Source organism: Hydractinia symbiolongicarpus, chromosome 10, assembly GCF_029227915.1.
Source record: "Hydractinia symbiolongicarpus strain clone_291-10 chromosome 10, HSymV2.1, whole genome shotgun sequence".
Lineage (NCBI taxonomy): Eukaryota > Metazoa > Cnidaria > Hydrozoa > Anthoathecata > Hydractiniidae > Hydractinia > Hydractinia symbiolongicarpus.
In genome coordinates, this window is record NC_079884.1 from 190278 (window position 1) to 208214 (window position 17937).

The 17937-nt window shown below is 32.9% G+C and overlaps 3 protein-coding genes across 3 annotated transcripts; 1 reads left to right on the plus strand and 2 right to left on the minus strand.

The window, feature by feature from the left end:
- Window positions 1-275: 275 nt before the first annotated feature.
- On the minus strand, window positions 276-5621 carry LOC130612065 (pre-B-cell leukemia transcription factor 1-like). The gene is made up of 11 exons (XM_057433355.1): window positions 5256-5621; window positions 4947-5020; window positions 4635-4858; window positions 3909-4099; window positions 3336-3471; window positions 3071-3218; window positions 2706-2800; window positions 2279-2368; window positions 1892-1939; window positions 1525-1597; window positions 276-1361 (listed from the first exon to the last, which is right to left on the minus strand). The coding sequence occupies exons 1-10, from the start codon at window positions 5480-5482 to the stop codon at window positions 1544-1546; spliced, it is 1287 nt and encodes a 428-aa protein (XP_057289338.1). The 5' UTR covers window positions 5483-5621; the 3' UTR covers window positions 276-1361; window positions 1525-1543.
- Window positions 5622-6080: 459 nt separating this feature from the next.
- Window positions 6081-9134, minus strand: LOC130612066 (39S ribosomal protein L28, mitochondrial-like). The gene is made up of 2 exons (XM_057433356.1): window positions 8924-9134; window positions 6081-7948 (listed from the first exon to the last, which is right to left on the minus strand). The coding sequence occupies exons 1-2, from the start codon at window positions 9130-9132 to the stop codon at window positions 7588-7590; spliced, it is 570 nt and encodes a 189-aa protein (XP_057289339.1). The 5' UTR covers window positions 9133-9134; the 3' UTR covers window positions 6081-7587.
- Window positions 9135-15517: 6383 nt separating this feature from the next.
- LOC130612163 (RING finger protein 32-like) lies at window positions 15518-17937 on the plus strand. The gene has a single exon (XM_057433461.1). The coding sequence runs from the start codon at window positions 15622-15624 to the stop codon at window positions 16687-16689; it is 1068 nt and encodes a 355-aa protein (XP_057289444.1). The 5' UTR covers window positions 15518-15621; the 3' UTR covers window positions 16690-17937.

Below are 17937 nucleotides of genomic sequence, written 5' to 3' on the forward strand. Positions count from 1 at the left end.
GAATTATTTGCAAAATTCTAGTAGTAGTGGAGGCACAAATTTTGCTTACATTTTTCCTATATATTATAAAAAATCCTGGCAAAGTGGAGATCCTGAACAGAGTCGAGGTTAAAATTTTGCTAAGTTTCCGAACTGAAGAATTTCTGCTATTTCGTTGGTGGTCTCCAATTCTGCTTCTCAAGATAGTTTTTTTTTAATATGGCCACGGTCAATCTAAGCATATGTTTTCCTACATCAACTGGCAAAACATTACTTCACAAGAAGAAAAAAACTAGTTGAAACTATAAACATGTACTATTACTTTCACTAAAATATTAAAATAATTTTTTTACAGGTAGATCTATATTAAAAAATGTCACTTCACAAATTGACTGTTGCGTAGTCGAAAAAAGACGTAGGAAGATTAAGCATTTTCTGTTTCATAATTCAACAAGTAAACAAGACGAGCTCTACATTTGAATTTTTTTTATATTCTTATAGTTTTCAGTTGAAAGCAACAATAAACTTACATGTTAAGAAATAAAAGAAGTTCACAAGTATGCACCTCAACGAAGGGAAGACGGCAACTGAGCATTGTTGTACGCAAAAACGAGGGAGTGGACTCTTTTTTTCACAAAGATTGAAAAAAAGAACTCAGGTTGACTAGGAGACCCATATTGCTAAGAACACCGTATATTTAATTTTACCAAAAAGCAAAAAATGTTATGAATTTTTTTTTTGTTTCTTTCCATAGATTTTAAATTTGATAAAAAACACCTTTAATCTATACAAAAATAAGATGTTGTTAATTACATATCAGCTCACTTGATTTTAAAAACTAACAAATTTTAAAAATAAAAATACGATATTTATATACACAAGTTAAACAGTTTTTTTTAAATTCAGTCGTCAATTCAAGTAATTGAAAATACGCTATATATAAAAGCTTATTTATTTAAAAAAGAAAACAAAAACATTCAGATACAATAATCACCAACCAGCGCCAAATATTGATCTTAAATTACAGAACATGACATTTGTGGTGACATAAAAACACACATGCCGTTCTTTCAGAAGACAAGGTTAAAAACTTGATCCCATAAAATGTCAGAAGAAACATTAATTGTATTCGCTAAGCTATACAGCCGGCTACCGATATCTGGAATACACAGCATCTCAGCTTCAGTATATGAAAAAAATATTTTCAGCAAACAATTTCTTCATATCTCGAACAGTTTTCCTGAACTCGTTAGAGTTTGAGACATCACAAGTTGACCGTACGGCAACCTTTGCACTATTAATTCATATTCAAACCAAAACATCGAGTCTTCAAGAAGTAAAGATCATCACACACCATAGAGTCCAATAAGTCACTGCAATTCCTAAAATTAAGTAGCATGGTTTAGGACTTCAACAGGTGTGATACCAAAATGGAGTCCAAGGATATAGTGACACTTTTTCCTAATACATAGCGAAATAAAAGACGGCTCATGACTTTTAATACTTTTAATAAGATCCAGGGGATTCAATCAAGAATCAACTTACAATATTCGTAAAACTTGTATCATTGTGGTCTACCGTCTGTCTGATGAGCTGAAGTGGGATGGTCATCTCGACTCTAAATAAAGCATATAACTTAAAGCATTTGCTAACACTTTCACCTAAAACTAAGGTATAGCCGACTAAACCTGTAATTATTATCACAATGGTAATTCGAACATACTGGTTTAATGACCAATATCAATTAGGAAGACACTATACATCAGCAAGCCAGTTACTAATGACCTGATATCCAAAAAGTAAATTTTTGGGTGACAAAATATCCACAAGGACAACAATTTTTTGAATTCTGAAATGTAAACATCACACATACAACGCTTTCTGCACCGAGTAACTAAACACACAAACCTACCCTCGCCCAAGTATTGATCGAATCTAACAAACTGTTAAAACTATTTACCTAAAATACAAAAAAAATTGGTTTAAATCTACTCTATTTTCACGACTTTTTTTAACAAACAATCTCATAGCAATGTTGTTATGGTCTTTCAGCAGGAAAAAAACTACACTAAGTGTTTCTCTATGAGAGGTTATACCGTTAAATATTTTAAAAGCGTTAACACACACGGATGTACAACAAGATGGCGCAAAGTATAAACAGCAGGAAATTTAACATAGTATTAACGAAAACTAAATAACAAGCTTTTTGTCTCTGTTAGTAACATTCTATATAACAAATTGTAACTTAGCATTTATTTCCGATGCAAACGAAAACTCTCCGATTGATTAAGAAACTTACAGGGTTCGTTGATCCACTTGTTGAAGAAATATCATTGGGAGGGCAATACCCTCCCGTAGCCTGTGACACCACATGATGCAGGTTGCTTACCTAAAATTATTAATATAACACTGGACATAGACGCTTATTTCGCTTTGCAGCCTTTTCATGATAAACTGTAGAGCTTTTCAGTGAGTGCTCTGCCATTTAAATTAATGTTTTTATAATTTTTCCCCAATATTTCGCAAGCTTTAATTGACTGCATCTGTTTTTTACAAGCATGTTTACTGTAACGATGAAGTCACGCAAGGGTCTATAAAGTAAATTTAGGTCTAACAAAACCTCCCATGCGCAGTTTACAGTTTTTTGTAATGAAAACAAGACATTGTTGTTACGTTCCCGGAAAAGGAAAAGTGCCAACTACACAATCCAATATCACAATACTTACAGGAGAAACACCGACAGCACAATCGGATCCAGTGGACAGCTGAGTCGTAAAAAGATCATTAGCGATTTGGTGATCCGACGTAGATCTATGTTCATCTAAAGAGACAACTAATAACATATTAAAATATTCAAACCATTTGAAATATTTACCCGAGAGTACAGAATAAACAGGGAGGTGGTTTGGAAATATATTAATAGGGTCGTGGAAAAAAATTAAAATTTAACAACCGGGAGGAGGGCAAAGTACATATACCAGTATAAGGTTAAGACTTGTTTATGCAACATGTATGCTGGCCACACTTGCTTAACGCAATGCATATTACGCACATAATAAATACATAAAATAAAGTTCCAATATTCCCTTACTTCTTGGTGACACATCTGACAACTGCGGCGACGTTAGACTTCCAGAACTATGGTGTTGTGCCTTCGCAGCGTACATACTCGCTTCTTCTTGTGCTTTACCAATGTTCTTTTTGTAACGAATTCTCTTATTTCCAAACCAATTGGATACCTGAAAAACATATCGGAGTTCTATGCTTACATTGAACGCATATAAACACATTAGTTTGACACATCATATTCTCCTCGTGTCATTTTTGTAAGCATAAAAATATTGAAAAAAGCGAACTTGTGCGATGCTGATACCACATTTTTTGGCCAGTGTTTCTTTCACTTCTTCACTTGGATATGGATTACTCAAATGGGAGTAGAAATATTCGTTTAAAACTTCGGTTGATTGTTTGCTGAAGTTTCTTCTTTTCCGTCTAAAGCATTAAAAAGTTTTAAATAGTCACACAAGAAATTGGACAAAAGTGAATTATAGCAAGTTTCATAATATATAAGAGTACAATATTGTGCTGGTCATAAAAAGCCTAAGTTGGAAGTTGAAATGAGAGGTAAACATGTACAGAAAGGGTTGTTAGATTTAAAATAGCTGAAAGCTTCTCCTGGTAGCCTAATTGTAGGAAAGGGGAGGAGGGGGGGGGGAAGGAGTGGTAATTTTTTTTTGGTCAAAATAACTGTGGGAGTGGGAGAGGGGGTGGGGTTCTACTAGGTGGTTTCCCCATACAGCTAGGTAAGAGAAACTATAGCCCTGATACGTATACACAAATTTTATGATAACTGTTTTCTTGTAGCTACTTGAAAATATTATACTCTGCACACTACTTGTCAGTATAAATCAAACCAAACAGATTGTTACCTGGCATCCAAGAACCTTGAACGTAAAATCATCACTGCTTCACATGTGCTTTGTTTTAGTTGCATTTGGATTGAATTGAATTTTCGATGAATTATGTTAACCATGCGTTCAATTTCATTTTTTGAAATGGGACGGGTTCTCGACTGTTCACGAAGAAGATTCATGACATGTGTTGTGAATTCCGAACATGCCTAAATTGAAAACAAACATAAGAATAAAAAAACCCTAAAAACAGGTGTTATGCTTCCTTTAACAGGGTGACCACTAATAAAATGGGAACAAAAGTAAAGATATTAGGGAGAATTGAAAAAAATTCACATTTTTTAAGGATATTTTGCTGCGAACGAGAATAAAAATATAAAAAAAATAAGGATAATTAAGGAGGAAACCAATTTTAGTTCTCTATCTTTAATGTTACATACTATGTCCTATGATAAAAAAATTATAGATATTCAAATATACATATAAATTATGCCCTGAAAGATAGAAAATATAAGATTTTAGGTAACAGAGAAATATGTTTCACTGGTGATGAACAATCCATGAACACATTTCCAAAAAATTTATAATCAGAAAAATTAAGAAATAAGGAGAAAATAAGGAGAATAGCTAAAATTTCAATTTTTTAAGTACATGTAGGTACATTTAAGGAGATTTTCTTTTTCTAAGGTTATTTAGGGAATTTAAGGAGGAGTGGTCACCCTGCTAAAAAAATTTAAATTTTACCTGTTCATATTTTTCCAGTTCAGTATGATAAATTTGTCTGATTTGAGACAATTTTAATTTGTAATCTGCGTTTTCGATTTGGGAATCCTGTCCAGTTGCTGCAGCTACAGCAGCACTATTTTTATCAGCTGAGGCTGAGACGCCCTCAGCAAGTAACATATTATCCAAGCGCATTAATTGAGGATCTGTAGGCTCCTCATCGGTTTGATTTCGGATGTTTAAAACTAGAATTTATAACATTAAATTTAAAACGTTGGATTGAATAATTTTAGTTATTATAGATAAGTTATCGTAGACAATAAAATGTGTTACCTGTTTTTTCTTTGATTTCACACAGAACAGTAAACAAAGCTGGCTTCATGCGATGACAGTTTAATGCATGTTTTCTAAGAACATTATTTAAAAAAAGTTGTTTTAAAAAAGAAGCCTCAACAAATTTATGTATACTATACAACCCATCTTATCTGGGTATTTACCTAATAAATGTGAGTCAATCTAGTGTATATGCTCTCATAAAATACACTGTCCAACTTTTAACAGGAAGCTTCAGGTAGGGGTTAAAAAATTTTCATTTTAAGATAATATTTTAAGACAAGAACAAAACTAATGAATAAAAAACACCTTGCTTGAGCTTCATCAAGTGATTGGTCTGTGATGTTCATAATCTGTTGAAGGATTTCACCAATTTCTTGCTTTTTTCTCAATTCCGAAATGTTACCTCCACCTAGAGCAGATGGAGGACATGAAGTTGATGATGCAATTTCTGGCTCTGGAACGCCCATTCTTTGTGTTTCGTGCGAAGATGTTACTGCCTGTGTATTTTGTCGTCCAGCTTGACCTGTGGCCATGCTACAGTTACGATACTTGAATTTCTATATCCATCAACTCAATAATTTTTTAATAATTTGACGTTATTTTATATCTAAAATGAACAAACAGTTTTTACTAGAAGCACAGTCTGTTTAAGAGCATGGCGGCTTCTTTATTACCTTTATGACAACAAATAATTACCAAAAACCGGATAGACCTTAAACATAAACCATCATGTAAACAAGCACTAATTGACCATCTAAAGCACCGGCCACACCAGAATGTCATTAGCACACAAAAACAAACATTTTCTTTTTAAATCATTAACACTGTGGTCAATGAAACACAATACTGGGAAGACTCAAAAGAATTTAGTCTAGACACATGATACCTTTTATTACATTTTATGGTTTACCACAAAGTAGTGAGATAATTTGCAATGTTCATTCATTTCTAAACACCAAAATTTTTTTAAAACATATTGCTGGAAAACTCCTGTAAATATTAGGAGTTCCCATAATAAAACCATAAATTCACAATTTCTACAAAGCATTGATGAAAAACGGAAGCTCTGAAATTAATTAAAGTAGATTATACAACACCACAAAGTCAATTGATAAAAAATTAACAACAGGATATAAAGATGATCTTTATTGTAAGTTTAACCACATGTTTAAAATAAACTGCACATTGTTTTCTTTCTTTCCAATGTGTGGCAGTATTAACCAAAACAGTAACTTACTAACATAGATAAATTACATTCTAGGATGCCAAACAAAAAAAAGGTCAGTTAGTTAGAGTGTGGTTCACAGTCTAACAAGAGTATAATTAACTGGGTAATAGTTAGACAATAGGGATCTTACTATAGCCTTGGGACACCAAAATAACATTGGTTTAAAGCTGACACAAATATTGTAGAGAAAGAGATAAATTTAAACAAATTGAATCCATTAAACAAATTAGTAACTCATTGAATAGTGTCTATTTCTGACCTCTTCACTAATTTGTTTTAGGCAGGCTTCTATTTCTTTTATACTGAACTTTCTAAAAAATGGTAGTCAAACAAACTGCATCGTTTTACCAACCTTGTTCAAATAAGCATATAAGAATTAGAAAAAAATATATACTATATAAAGAAAAAAAACAAGGCATAAGTTCCTATTGACACAGCAAAAACTTTTATTGGGTACTTAATGTGCTTAAAACATAAAAAAGGTTAAAAATACAAAAATGGTAAGCATTGTAGCTCTCACAAAGTTTTGTTAGTCTATTAACTTAAAAATTGTATCACCAAGCCTCATCTATACTTTTTATCTTTTAAAAAAATAAGTAAGCTATATTGAACCATACATACTAACCTTTCTGTCATTTTTTTAGGAAGTTACATAATATGTAATAACTTATTTTCCATGAAACAAAAACAAAAACAAATCCAACTTTTTGACACTTCTCAAGTTATAAATTACTAATATTTTTATAAGCAAAAAGTTCATGGGCTAAATGTTTGCATACTGTAATCAATTGAATGCAAGATAGGCTAATCAATGACAATTTCTGCATACCAGCAGGATAACCATGACATTTAAATATCCTCCTCAAAATTTTATAGTGATACCAATATACATATGGATATGCAAGTATCACATTAATACAATAATTACAAAACAGTAATACCTAAAAAATTGGAGAACATAAATAACTTTAAATACCAAATTCTTAGCAGCATGAAACACTAACATAAATTTATACTTCTGTAAAGCTTTTCTTACTTTTACAATTTCAAAGTTTTACAGTACAGAATTTACAGTATACCTACATTAAATATCTATAATATAGTTCAGTTTAGACTGAGACATGAAACAGGGTTTGTTTGTTTTAATTAAAGAAAGATATGAAAACAAAACATGTACTTAAAACCAATTGTAGGTGTAATACCTCCTAAGCATATAATTGCTTTTTAACAAGCCATTGTCTGATATAAAAATAACTTTTAAAAGATACACCAACAAATTAAATAGATGTACGTAATGTCTTAACTATAACTATAGCTAGCCCCTGCACTAAAGAAACACAATTTCAAGACAAAAAAGACTCAAGTGTTTAGATATATTCTAGAAATCATGAAGTTTGAACATTGACATACTTAACAGAATATTGTGTGTCTTCTTGGTCCTTTCCAATCAAAATAGAATCTATTTGTGTAGTTTCTTGGTATCCAGACATGTTTACTAACTATTCTGGGTTTTATTTCTTCTTTTATCTCCTCAAGAGACTTTTCACCATAGTTTAACATTCTCTGAACAGTTTCCATTTTTCTCTTTAAGGCTAGTGCATAATTGGAAACTAAAACTTTATCTGGTGTGTTAAGGATGTAATTATCAAATCCACCAGCATGGTCTATTTGTCGGACAGCTTTCATTGTGAAGGAGCATTTTATTTTTTCATCAAGCAAGTCACTGTAGTACTCTCTATCAAAAACATTTGGCTTCCAAAATCTTTTTGTTCTATGAAAGAAAACATGAAAAGTAATAAAAAAAAAAGGATTTTGTTTACCGCAAACTGCACTACTACACTTCATGAAACACTTCTGTCTTGTTTTTATTGCCTTGACCATGTATTGATCTTTGCCGGATGTAGACAAAACTTTATGGTGTAGGTAAATTTAAAATGACAACTTCACAACATTGCGTAAGTTTAAAATCAACAAAAGAAAAAATTCTTTTTGTAATTAATAAACATGATTTTGTTTTAATAAGTTTGGAATCAATAAAAGGTTATTATTAATTGTAAAGAAATCAAGGCAACTACTAAAAATAAATTATAAACTTTTATAAAAGTAAAAGAAATTTATAGAGTCAAGTTGACACTTCAATTTAACCCTAACAAACATCAACAGTACAGTCTGCAGGGAGATTTCGCATGACAACGTTTAATTTCGAACCTGTAAATTAGGTTTCAGGGCACCTAACCTCTCCCATGTTCTGGCTAAAATTATAATTTGTTGCAGTTATATGCAATATTCTCTGTCATTCTTTTTGATTCATCAGTAAGCAAAAGACTGAAAGCATGAGGAACGGTGGCCAATTTGATATTTTCTGAACATATACCATCTCCTATCCCTTGAATCGAAGTATTTTATTGTACTAAGAGTGTAGTACAAATGGTACACTAAGATCTATAGGACCTCTTTCTAAATGACTGTCCTGATCTTGTCATAAATAAAATCATTAAATTCTAAATTAAACTCACATTTACGCAGTGAATTACATAAAAAGGTCAAGAGTATGTTGTATTTTTTTTGACTCTGAATGCTACAAATAAGTATTTTCTTAGTTTTTAAACAATTTAGGGCCTGTTATAAAGCCTATTATGACTTGTCCTCAGGACCTATAACACCCTTCCCAAAACACCTGCCTTTAGACCTAACATAAAAATTCTAACACCCTGTCACATGACAGTGAAATTAGGTCATAACTCACTTTTTACCAGAAAAAGTTTCAATAAAACCAGATTTCACACCAGCACCATGCCATATTCCTGCATTATTTTCTGGAGAAATGTATCCAACTCTGGTTTCTAACCCAACACGTTTTCTTCTGGCTAGATTGATAAACAACAAACCAAGTCTTACCATCCTATATTTTTTTAATATAAAAACTATAAAATCAAAACAGAATATTATTATCATCTTAGGCAGTTATGTAGTTGTGTTGTTGCTATACTAGCACTGTGTCTGCACATTAAGCAGAGACATGGAAAAAAATTGTTAAAAATGGAAATTTTGTCAAAATATTTACTAACTTCAATAAATGCCTTAGATAAAATCAATGATGAATAAACATAAAGACATTTGCATCTTGCAGATATTTTTTAATGACTCAACCCTAATTAAATTTACATCAGATTTTCTATTTTAGGCTTCTTAAGGAAGATATTGGTAATGTCAGCTGCCAAAAGCACACTTCAAGTGTTTTTGTCACAATTTAGGTGTCAGGCCTATCAATAAGAAAATAACACCAAAGCAATAAATCGCTTACCCAAGGTTACAATAATTTTAACTGGGCGAGCAATCTAAATAAATAGAATAAGTTGAAAAATGCATATTTTATTACAAAGTCTTTTTTATCAATTTTATTTTATCTTTTTATATAAATTTTGGTTCTTTTTTACTGTAAATAATAGAAAGGAGTCATTGATTTCCATGTGAGATTAATTGATATTGCTGAGCCAAAAAAACCTTTTTGGAATTGGGAGAGCAATTAATGGCTGAGGTAGTTTCTCATTTCTCAGATTTGGCAAGGCTTTGTGTGAGCAAGAGCAATGGCTCTCCCCTTATTGATTGGCCTGACGTGTACTACATTGGTCATTTTTTTGTTCTATCAATAGCATATGTTAAACAATTTGTGTTTGGGGTGTGTGCAGCTTGCTTTTGAAAAAAAAATTTGGGGTAAGCTTGCATAGGCTCTATATGTTTACTCACAAAATTTAATTGCAAACCGACATGCAGATCCCAAGTTATGGGGTCCTCAGCAAAACAATTAAGAGGCCTGGGATGAGCAAACAAGTGTCATTTGGTCAAAAAAAAATTATGTTAATCAATTCAGCTTTATAATATCTATGCATTGATAAAGTTTGATGGCAAATACCTTAACAGGTCTAAAATTAATGATGACAGAAAATGTCAAAATTTGCTAATGCAATATAATTAATCTGAAATTCTTTACATGTGAATATCTTGAGAATGAAAAAAATTGAAGCTTAAATGCAGCCTCCATAAAATGATAAGTGTATGCACAAAGCTTGATTGTTTGACACTAAAAACTACAGAAATAGCTAAAAAATAACTAAAAACTAATACTATAAGGTGTCTGCGGGTCACAAATGCAGAACTACTATGCCTATAGGTGATGAAACTTGATAACCTATAGAAAGTCTTAATACAACAGATTTAAGTTTTAATTTAATGGTGTCATGGGGATCAGAAATGAGGCTACTTTCCATATTTTGCAATAAATCTAATTTTTCAAGCATTACTGATGACAATATGGCATTAAAATTTTTGGTAGAGTTATTCATAATAACTTTATAACTTTCTGTATTTAAATGTAGTGTGTTTTGTGCTTCCTAAGCAGACGAATCTTGAATCACCCCTATAAAATATTACTTTTTCAAGGTGCAGGGTTGTAATTAGTTCCTTTTCTCTTTTTTTTCTTTTTCTTCCTTTTCTCTAATTTACTTGTTGTTTTTCTTTTTTTCCCATTTTCCTCTCTTTCATTTCCAAATATTCCACTATACAGTTTGTCAGTCCTTCAATGTTCTAATTTCTTTTGTTTTCTCTGGGGATTCATTCTTGATTTCTTGTTATATCCTCTGTTTTACTTTGATACATCGATTGAATGTTTTTTCTTTCCTTTTCCCCATCCTTTTTGTCTTTCTTTTCTTAAGTTATTGCCTATATCAACCATTTTTTATGTATATACATCTTATTATCTTCCTAGCTTTTTTGATTCTGACTTCCTTCAGGAGAAACTTTATCTTGTATTTCTGTCCTTACTGATCTGTTAATTTACTAAAATCTATTATTTTCGTCTTGATGTGCCATACATGTCCCTGAATTTATTCTTTAATTCTTTTTATCCATTCACTCTTTTTCATTTCAGTTGCCCAACCTTATAAACTTTCTCAATACTGCTACAACACAGTTGTGGTACGTACACAGTGCCATGCTTTACTACACTATCTGCTATTTAGTTTGACCATATGGTCTTCCTTATTCTTGTTCTTTTATTTATCTGGTATACCAAAGCCGCCTCTCTCTCTCTCTTGTCCCATTCCCCATTAAAATCTCCAATGCAATCAAGCAACAATTTATAAAAGACCTTTTGTGCACCTATGAACACAGTGTTTTTCTTCAGCTTTTTTTGTTTTTTAATATTGCCTGCAAAACCAATCAGTTGTCATTCGTAGAACCATTTTTTCTGTCCCCTATTTTAATTATATGCTGATGTTCATTTTGTTATATTCTTCCATTTTTCAAACACCTTTTTAATGAAAACTTTTGATACCCCTCCAAATATTGACTTGATTTCTTCTAGTATATATATCTTATTTGCAATGCTACCACCATTTACATTCCTTCCTCTAAAATAATCTCATTCCTCTACCCTTTGCTGTCTCCTGCTTTTTTCCTCTTCAATTTTCTTAACTTTTGTCAGTTATATTTTTATTAGTTCTTCTTTTTCCCCCTTTTTAAATAATAAATCGATTTTCTCCAATTAGGTAGTTTATGAGGTTGCTGTAAAATAACTTATAAACTTTTAATTTTTCTGGATTCTTGGTGATCTGTCCCTCCTCTCTGTCAATGCTGGTTGTATTTTGTCCCGTCTATGTAGAAATGTTTCTTCCTTCATCCCTTTGTATTGTTCTTTTGAACTTCCTAACATGCTAATTGTGCCTCTCCTCATACATATGCCTTGTTGTTGTGTTTTCAGAACTTCACAAGCACTGACACTGATTCCGGCTATAACAGCAATTATTTACATTAAAGACAAACAACTTTTAACACACAGAATATATTTTTGGATACTTATTTTGTCACTGAATAAAAATAAAATCCATATACCCAGCTGTTTTTTTTTATAGTTTTCAAAAGGCCACGAGCCATGTGTTAATATTTTGACGTGTCTGCATGGCCAGCCCACAGCCGATGATATTTGAAATACTAAATGGCCGGCAGTTTAAAATTTGTATCATGTAATGCTGGCCATCGATTTTCCAAACATTAAATGACTGGCAATTATAATTCCCGTATCTCTCATGCCGGTGACTGATATTCCATATATATGTTTGACAGTTTTAGAATTTTTACTTATATATATACTATTTTAATATCTTCATCTGTCTTATTTTCAATGTAAAATGGATATACAAAATATTTTATCTTCGAGTGACGATGAAGTTGATTCTTTCAGAAAGAAATGCGAGAAGAACGTTCTTGTCAAGAAAAGAAAATTATCAAAACAGCAAAGAAAAAAATGTGAGTTTTAAACACTCAACTTTGAAAAAATTACCGAAGGCATTGAATTGGTTTTGTTTCGTATGTAGAAAGAAATACTCTGAAAAGTAATTTAATATGAAATTGATAAACGGAAAAACAAACTTAATTCCCATATTTTTGTTTCGTTTATTGTCTTAACAAAACCTTGCGTTAAAAATAAGTGTTTATAAAATATATTGCAACAAACTTTGGGAGTACATATGTAGCAAAAAACAATATAGCACAAAATGTCGCCTTTTTAATTACAGATAGATAGATGTGCATATTTTACATGGCCAGCCTCACAAATATCGAGGGATATACCCTGTCTATTATTTCCAGGAGGGGCCATGGCGTAGATGGAGAGTCCTAGAGTATTTAATGCTCATTTTGAGCTACGCAGACCCAATTAGAGCCCGCGCTCTACTAGACAACTCCCGGCAACATCCAACGGCCCACACAGTGTGCCATCTTCCCAATTTCCCTCACATGGCTTGGGTTAACCCGGGGCTATGGTAACATTCACTCGCCCATGTTGAATCGCCGTCAAGAGGAATCGAACCCCGGTCTCCCGCACAGAGTACGAGAGCTATAACCACTAATCTACGGCGCCATTACATGAAAATTATTCACCAATGATATAATGGAAAAATAAATTAAGGAAATCAATGACTGCCACATACCATTTTCAGCTGCCAGCTACTTAGTATGCATAACTTTAATGATTGGCTCTTAAAACATATCTATAGACATCTTAAATAATAACAATGAACGGCACATAAGTTACGTATATTTTTAATTTAGTATTTTAAATATTTAGTATTTTAAATATCATCGGCCGGCTGCCGGCCATGCAAACACAGCGTTAATATTTGGGTTGGACCTGTCCAGAAATGACAATTCAAAAAATAACTTACATGTGTTAAATATGTTGGAGCAATAAATGAGAAAGGTCAACAGAAAAATTTGCACTGACCCTTCTGTGTCTAAAGGAAGACTTAACTTCATAGTTAGGTCAGAACAACTAGTTAAAACATAGCTAGCTAGCTAGCCAGAAGTGTTTGTATAAATTTTTCAATCTAGTGATTTAACCACCTTTCTTCGGGTTAGGTAGCTAGCAATGCACCTCTTGAAATAGATGTGCATATATTACATGGCTAACCTCAAAAAAATCGAGATATACCTTTCTGTTACTTCTAGGAGGGGCCATGGCTTAGATGGGTAGTCCTATTATTTAATGCTCATTTTCAGCTACACAGACCTAGTTAGGTCAGTGCTCTGCCAGAGACAACTCTCTGTGCAACATCCAACAAGGTAAAAACAGTGTACCACCTCCCCAATTTCCCTTGCTATGGTAACATTCACTCGCCCATACTGAATCGCTGCCAAGAGGAATCGAATTCCGGTCACCTGCACAAAGTGCCACAGTTAGAACCACCAAGCTACAGCACCATAAAGCTATAGCTAGTGTCAAACGTTGTTTGCTTATTAGCTATATATTATCTGCATAAAAAAACAAGTAAACACCAGTCAGTGTCATTTAAAAAAAATGTACAGACAGAAATCCTAATTTCACTTTTCTTTAGGACTTCTTTTTACATATTTTTCCCTTTCTAATTCCCAATAAGGAGTAAGCTTAGCTAGTTAGCTAGCTAAGAAAAGGAGGACCGCTGGTGTCATATTACCGCAAAACACAAAATGAGGTTTGGGTAAGTTTGGGTATGAACCCTTGTAGCTAGGTACATTAGCAGCAACCAATGGATGGGACAAAGAGTGATTAACAAAGCAGCGTGCGCTTGGGTATCTGATATCCGATTTGGGATGAGCTTTACACTGATACGGTTAACAACACGGCTAAAAAAATATCACATCTAATTGTGCCTTCATTTAACCTACATCACTATATGTACATATTTATTTTAACAATATAGAGAGCGCGCGCAATGATGATATTTAAGCTTGGTTCTCACTTCGGGCTAACGATGAGCTAACCATAGTGCGCATGTTGTGTTAGCCGATTTCAATTTTTGAGCTACAGGTACCTGATATGTTCATTTCACGTTCACACAACAGCGCATCGTTAGCTCTTTTGTAGCCGAAATTAAAACGAGAAGGAGCTATGAAAAAGAAAGAACGAAAAAAAGTCTTGTTGTTATTGTTACTTCGAAGAAGACGACGTAGCCTAGAAAGAAGAGCATTAACAAAATTGCAAAGAAGGAAAAGATTTTGGGTCAGAGAAATCTTTCTTAGAAGAAAAGAGCTTGGAGGAATGTGTGAAAATCAGTGTGTTATTCCCTCTCGCTTTCCCCATCGTACATTGAACAATCAAATTGGTTTAGTTTAAGTTTGTTCGAGCGAACATGTTGTTGTAGTTTGCTCTGGTTATCTACCAATATATAAGTGTTGATATTGGCAATTTGTGTTTCGTTCTTAAAAAACTAACTGAGTAATGAGATCATCAGTTGATTTCTACCGTCATTGGAGTTTTCGGCCCCGTCCTAGCACGGAGGAGCTTACAGGAAGACAAGGATGAATTTGCCGGGATTCTCTTGCAAATGCCTTTGCCGGACCCGGGGTCGTTGCATCAGACGCAGCGACGGAATTGGTATACGATTTCGCTGCATTTGTTTAATAAGTACGAAGCTGCGTAGGTTGCAATATTAAATTTTCGTTTAGGTACATCATTGGACATGTTTTTCTTTTAGGTTCCTGTACTATCTTTACGATGCGTCAAGTTACACGGGGGATTCTTACTTTCTCCGTGTAATTTAGCTGTATATTGTTGATATTATTTTATTCATGCACATGCTACGGGACCTGCTACAATTGCTAAATTGAGCAGTGTAGCCAAGTAGGATTCTTCTCTTGCGGTGTGAAATTGCGGAACCAGATTTTTAAATTTAGTTGTGAAGAGAAAGTTTAGGGCCACATACAGAGAAGTGTTAAGTGCGGAAGAAAAGTGTCAAAACGCAGAAAATACAGAAGAGAACTGTTTGGATCATAGAAGAAAAGGGTTTTTAAATTGAAAGAAAAACGTGCCACACATGGGGCCATCATATACACATACATATACTGATGAAGGTTAAATGAAAGGTCCGCCAAATGTTCTTTTGAACCGTGTTATGTCTTGTTAACGTCTTGATGCAGGACCCGCTCAACAAAAGTCCACTTTGCATTCGCAAAATGGCAACTGCAAGAAGTAAACAATCAAAGAGTAATCGGAATCTCACTTTGACTGCTGTGGCACTTCAGGATCATTTGGCTAAAACGTTGAATCTGAAATACGGGTTATCTTTGTCTAAAGGGATTTCGAACCAGAATACAGTCAACTTGAAATCAAAAAATATTGTCTTTAAGAAAGATACAAAGAATCTTAACAAAGAATTCGTAATAAAATCAGCTTCCCAAAATGTCGCAAGGAACGTGACATTGGCAGAAAAACTGGGTATTGTAGAGTGTGAAGAAAATCCTTGTTTGAATGAAGAACAATGGGCAATTTTAAAGAAAAAATCTAACTCAAGAGGTGATTCGTCACAACCATGTGCAATATGTAAGGATAATTATAATCAATTTCGACAGCAAATATTATTATCATGTAGTCATGTTTTTCATCGCCAATGCATAGCATCATTTGAAAAATACTCAGGTAAAGCTATTTGTCCTATTTGTCGAAGAACAAACTATGAAAAAAGAGTAATATTTGATGGTTCAATAATTACTTTAAACAGATCTGCCACTGTGATACAAAAACACTGGAGGCGTTATATTATACAAAAAAGGTACATTCAACTTAGAGAGAAAATACCACCAAGTGACAAAAAACTTAGAAGAAAGTATTATGAGCAAAAGTTCTTAAAACTTTCTGATAAACTTGTTGAATCATACGACTATCACTACGAAGATGTGTCCCACTTTATTGATTCGATTGACCAAAATTTGGTTTCTAGCAAATCTGTAATGAAGAGATTTACTGAAAGAGACATGCTTGAAAATGAGTGGGAAAATATTCAAATTAAAGCTATTAAAAGAGGCAAAAAGGAATGTCCAATATGTTTGTCATTGCTAAATGATGGAAGCAAGGGAACCATGTTGTTATCATGCACACATGTTTATCATATGCAATGCCTTTTGGCTTACGAACAATATAATAATAAGCATGAGAAACTTTGCCCAGTGTGTAGAACAGAATATAATAAAAGGAGTTTTTAGGTTTGAAACAATTGTGTGAAGTATTAACATAACTTTCTTTCTGCTTAAAAATAGGGGTGTTAAGGCAGATTTATAGTGAAGAATATGAAAAATTGAATTGAATTCTACTTTTTTATACAAATAATCTGAACGGTCAAGTTTGTTGAAAAAAACCAACTAATTTTGTTACATTTGGTGATATTGGTGATATTTTTGTGTATTAAGATCAATAGAAGGCAAGTGAGACAAGTGTTGGCTCACTTGTTCCAAATATTGAAACTTTAATTTAGGAACATACAGCTTGATGTTGTCTGCCCTGGTTGGGGAAAGTTTTAACGCAGTACCCAATCAATACCTGACGAGAAGAAAGTGTTTAAAGAAAACACTTTTGCGGCTGTTGTAAAAATTTTAAAACATTACTCCTGCAAAATTTTCTAACTAGAAATGGTCCATGAGGATTTTAAGGTAATCCAATAAAAATAGTCAGAAATTTGAAAAAGGTAAGCTTGTATTAATTAAAATGCGTTTTCTTACATGACTGACCTTTTAATAAACATGAAACATTATTAAAATTATTGGAATGCAAATAAACAATGAAAAATATCTTTATTTTCGTCGACCCGTAAAAGTAATCTCGTAAAAAATATAATTTTTCAGAACCTTCTTGTTTAATAATATGAAATCGTTTGAATTTTCAAAACATTATTAAAGCAACCAAAACTAAAACAAAAACAAAAGAAGACAAAGACGAACATCGTTCGTTATAGATATCGCCCGTAACAAAACAACGAGAGTGCACGTCTTCTCATAATGCGAATAATATCCTACTACCGTGTCTGATTAGTATAGTCAATTAGTATAGTCTGATTAGGATAGTCAAACTTTGAGATTTACGGCCGAACGTCATAGCACTTGGCCGAACGTTTTGATGTTCTACCGCATATCTGCATGTCCGCAAGAGTCCGAACGTTTCAAATTAAACATTTCAAAGAATTTGGTCTGTATATTTACTGAGCTTTAAAAGTCAAGCCGGGTTTTTGTGAAGTGTTTAAATTTTCTACGCCTTACGGATTGAGTCTCACCAAAGTTTGTCGAACAAGTTCTCTAGAAACATTGATGTTATATTTTAAACATATCAATTCCATCATTTTACTGTAGCCAATATCTGTTTTAGTGTTTAATTTAAGTAAAAGAACATAATTTCTTAGCATCGATATTTTGCTTTGGCTTAATGGAACATTATGGGGGTTGTTTATTATACCACATACT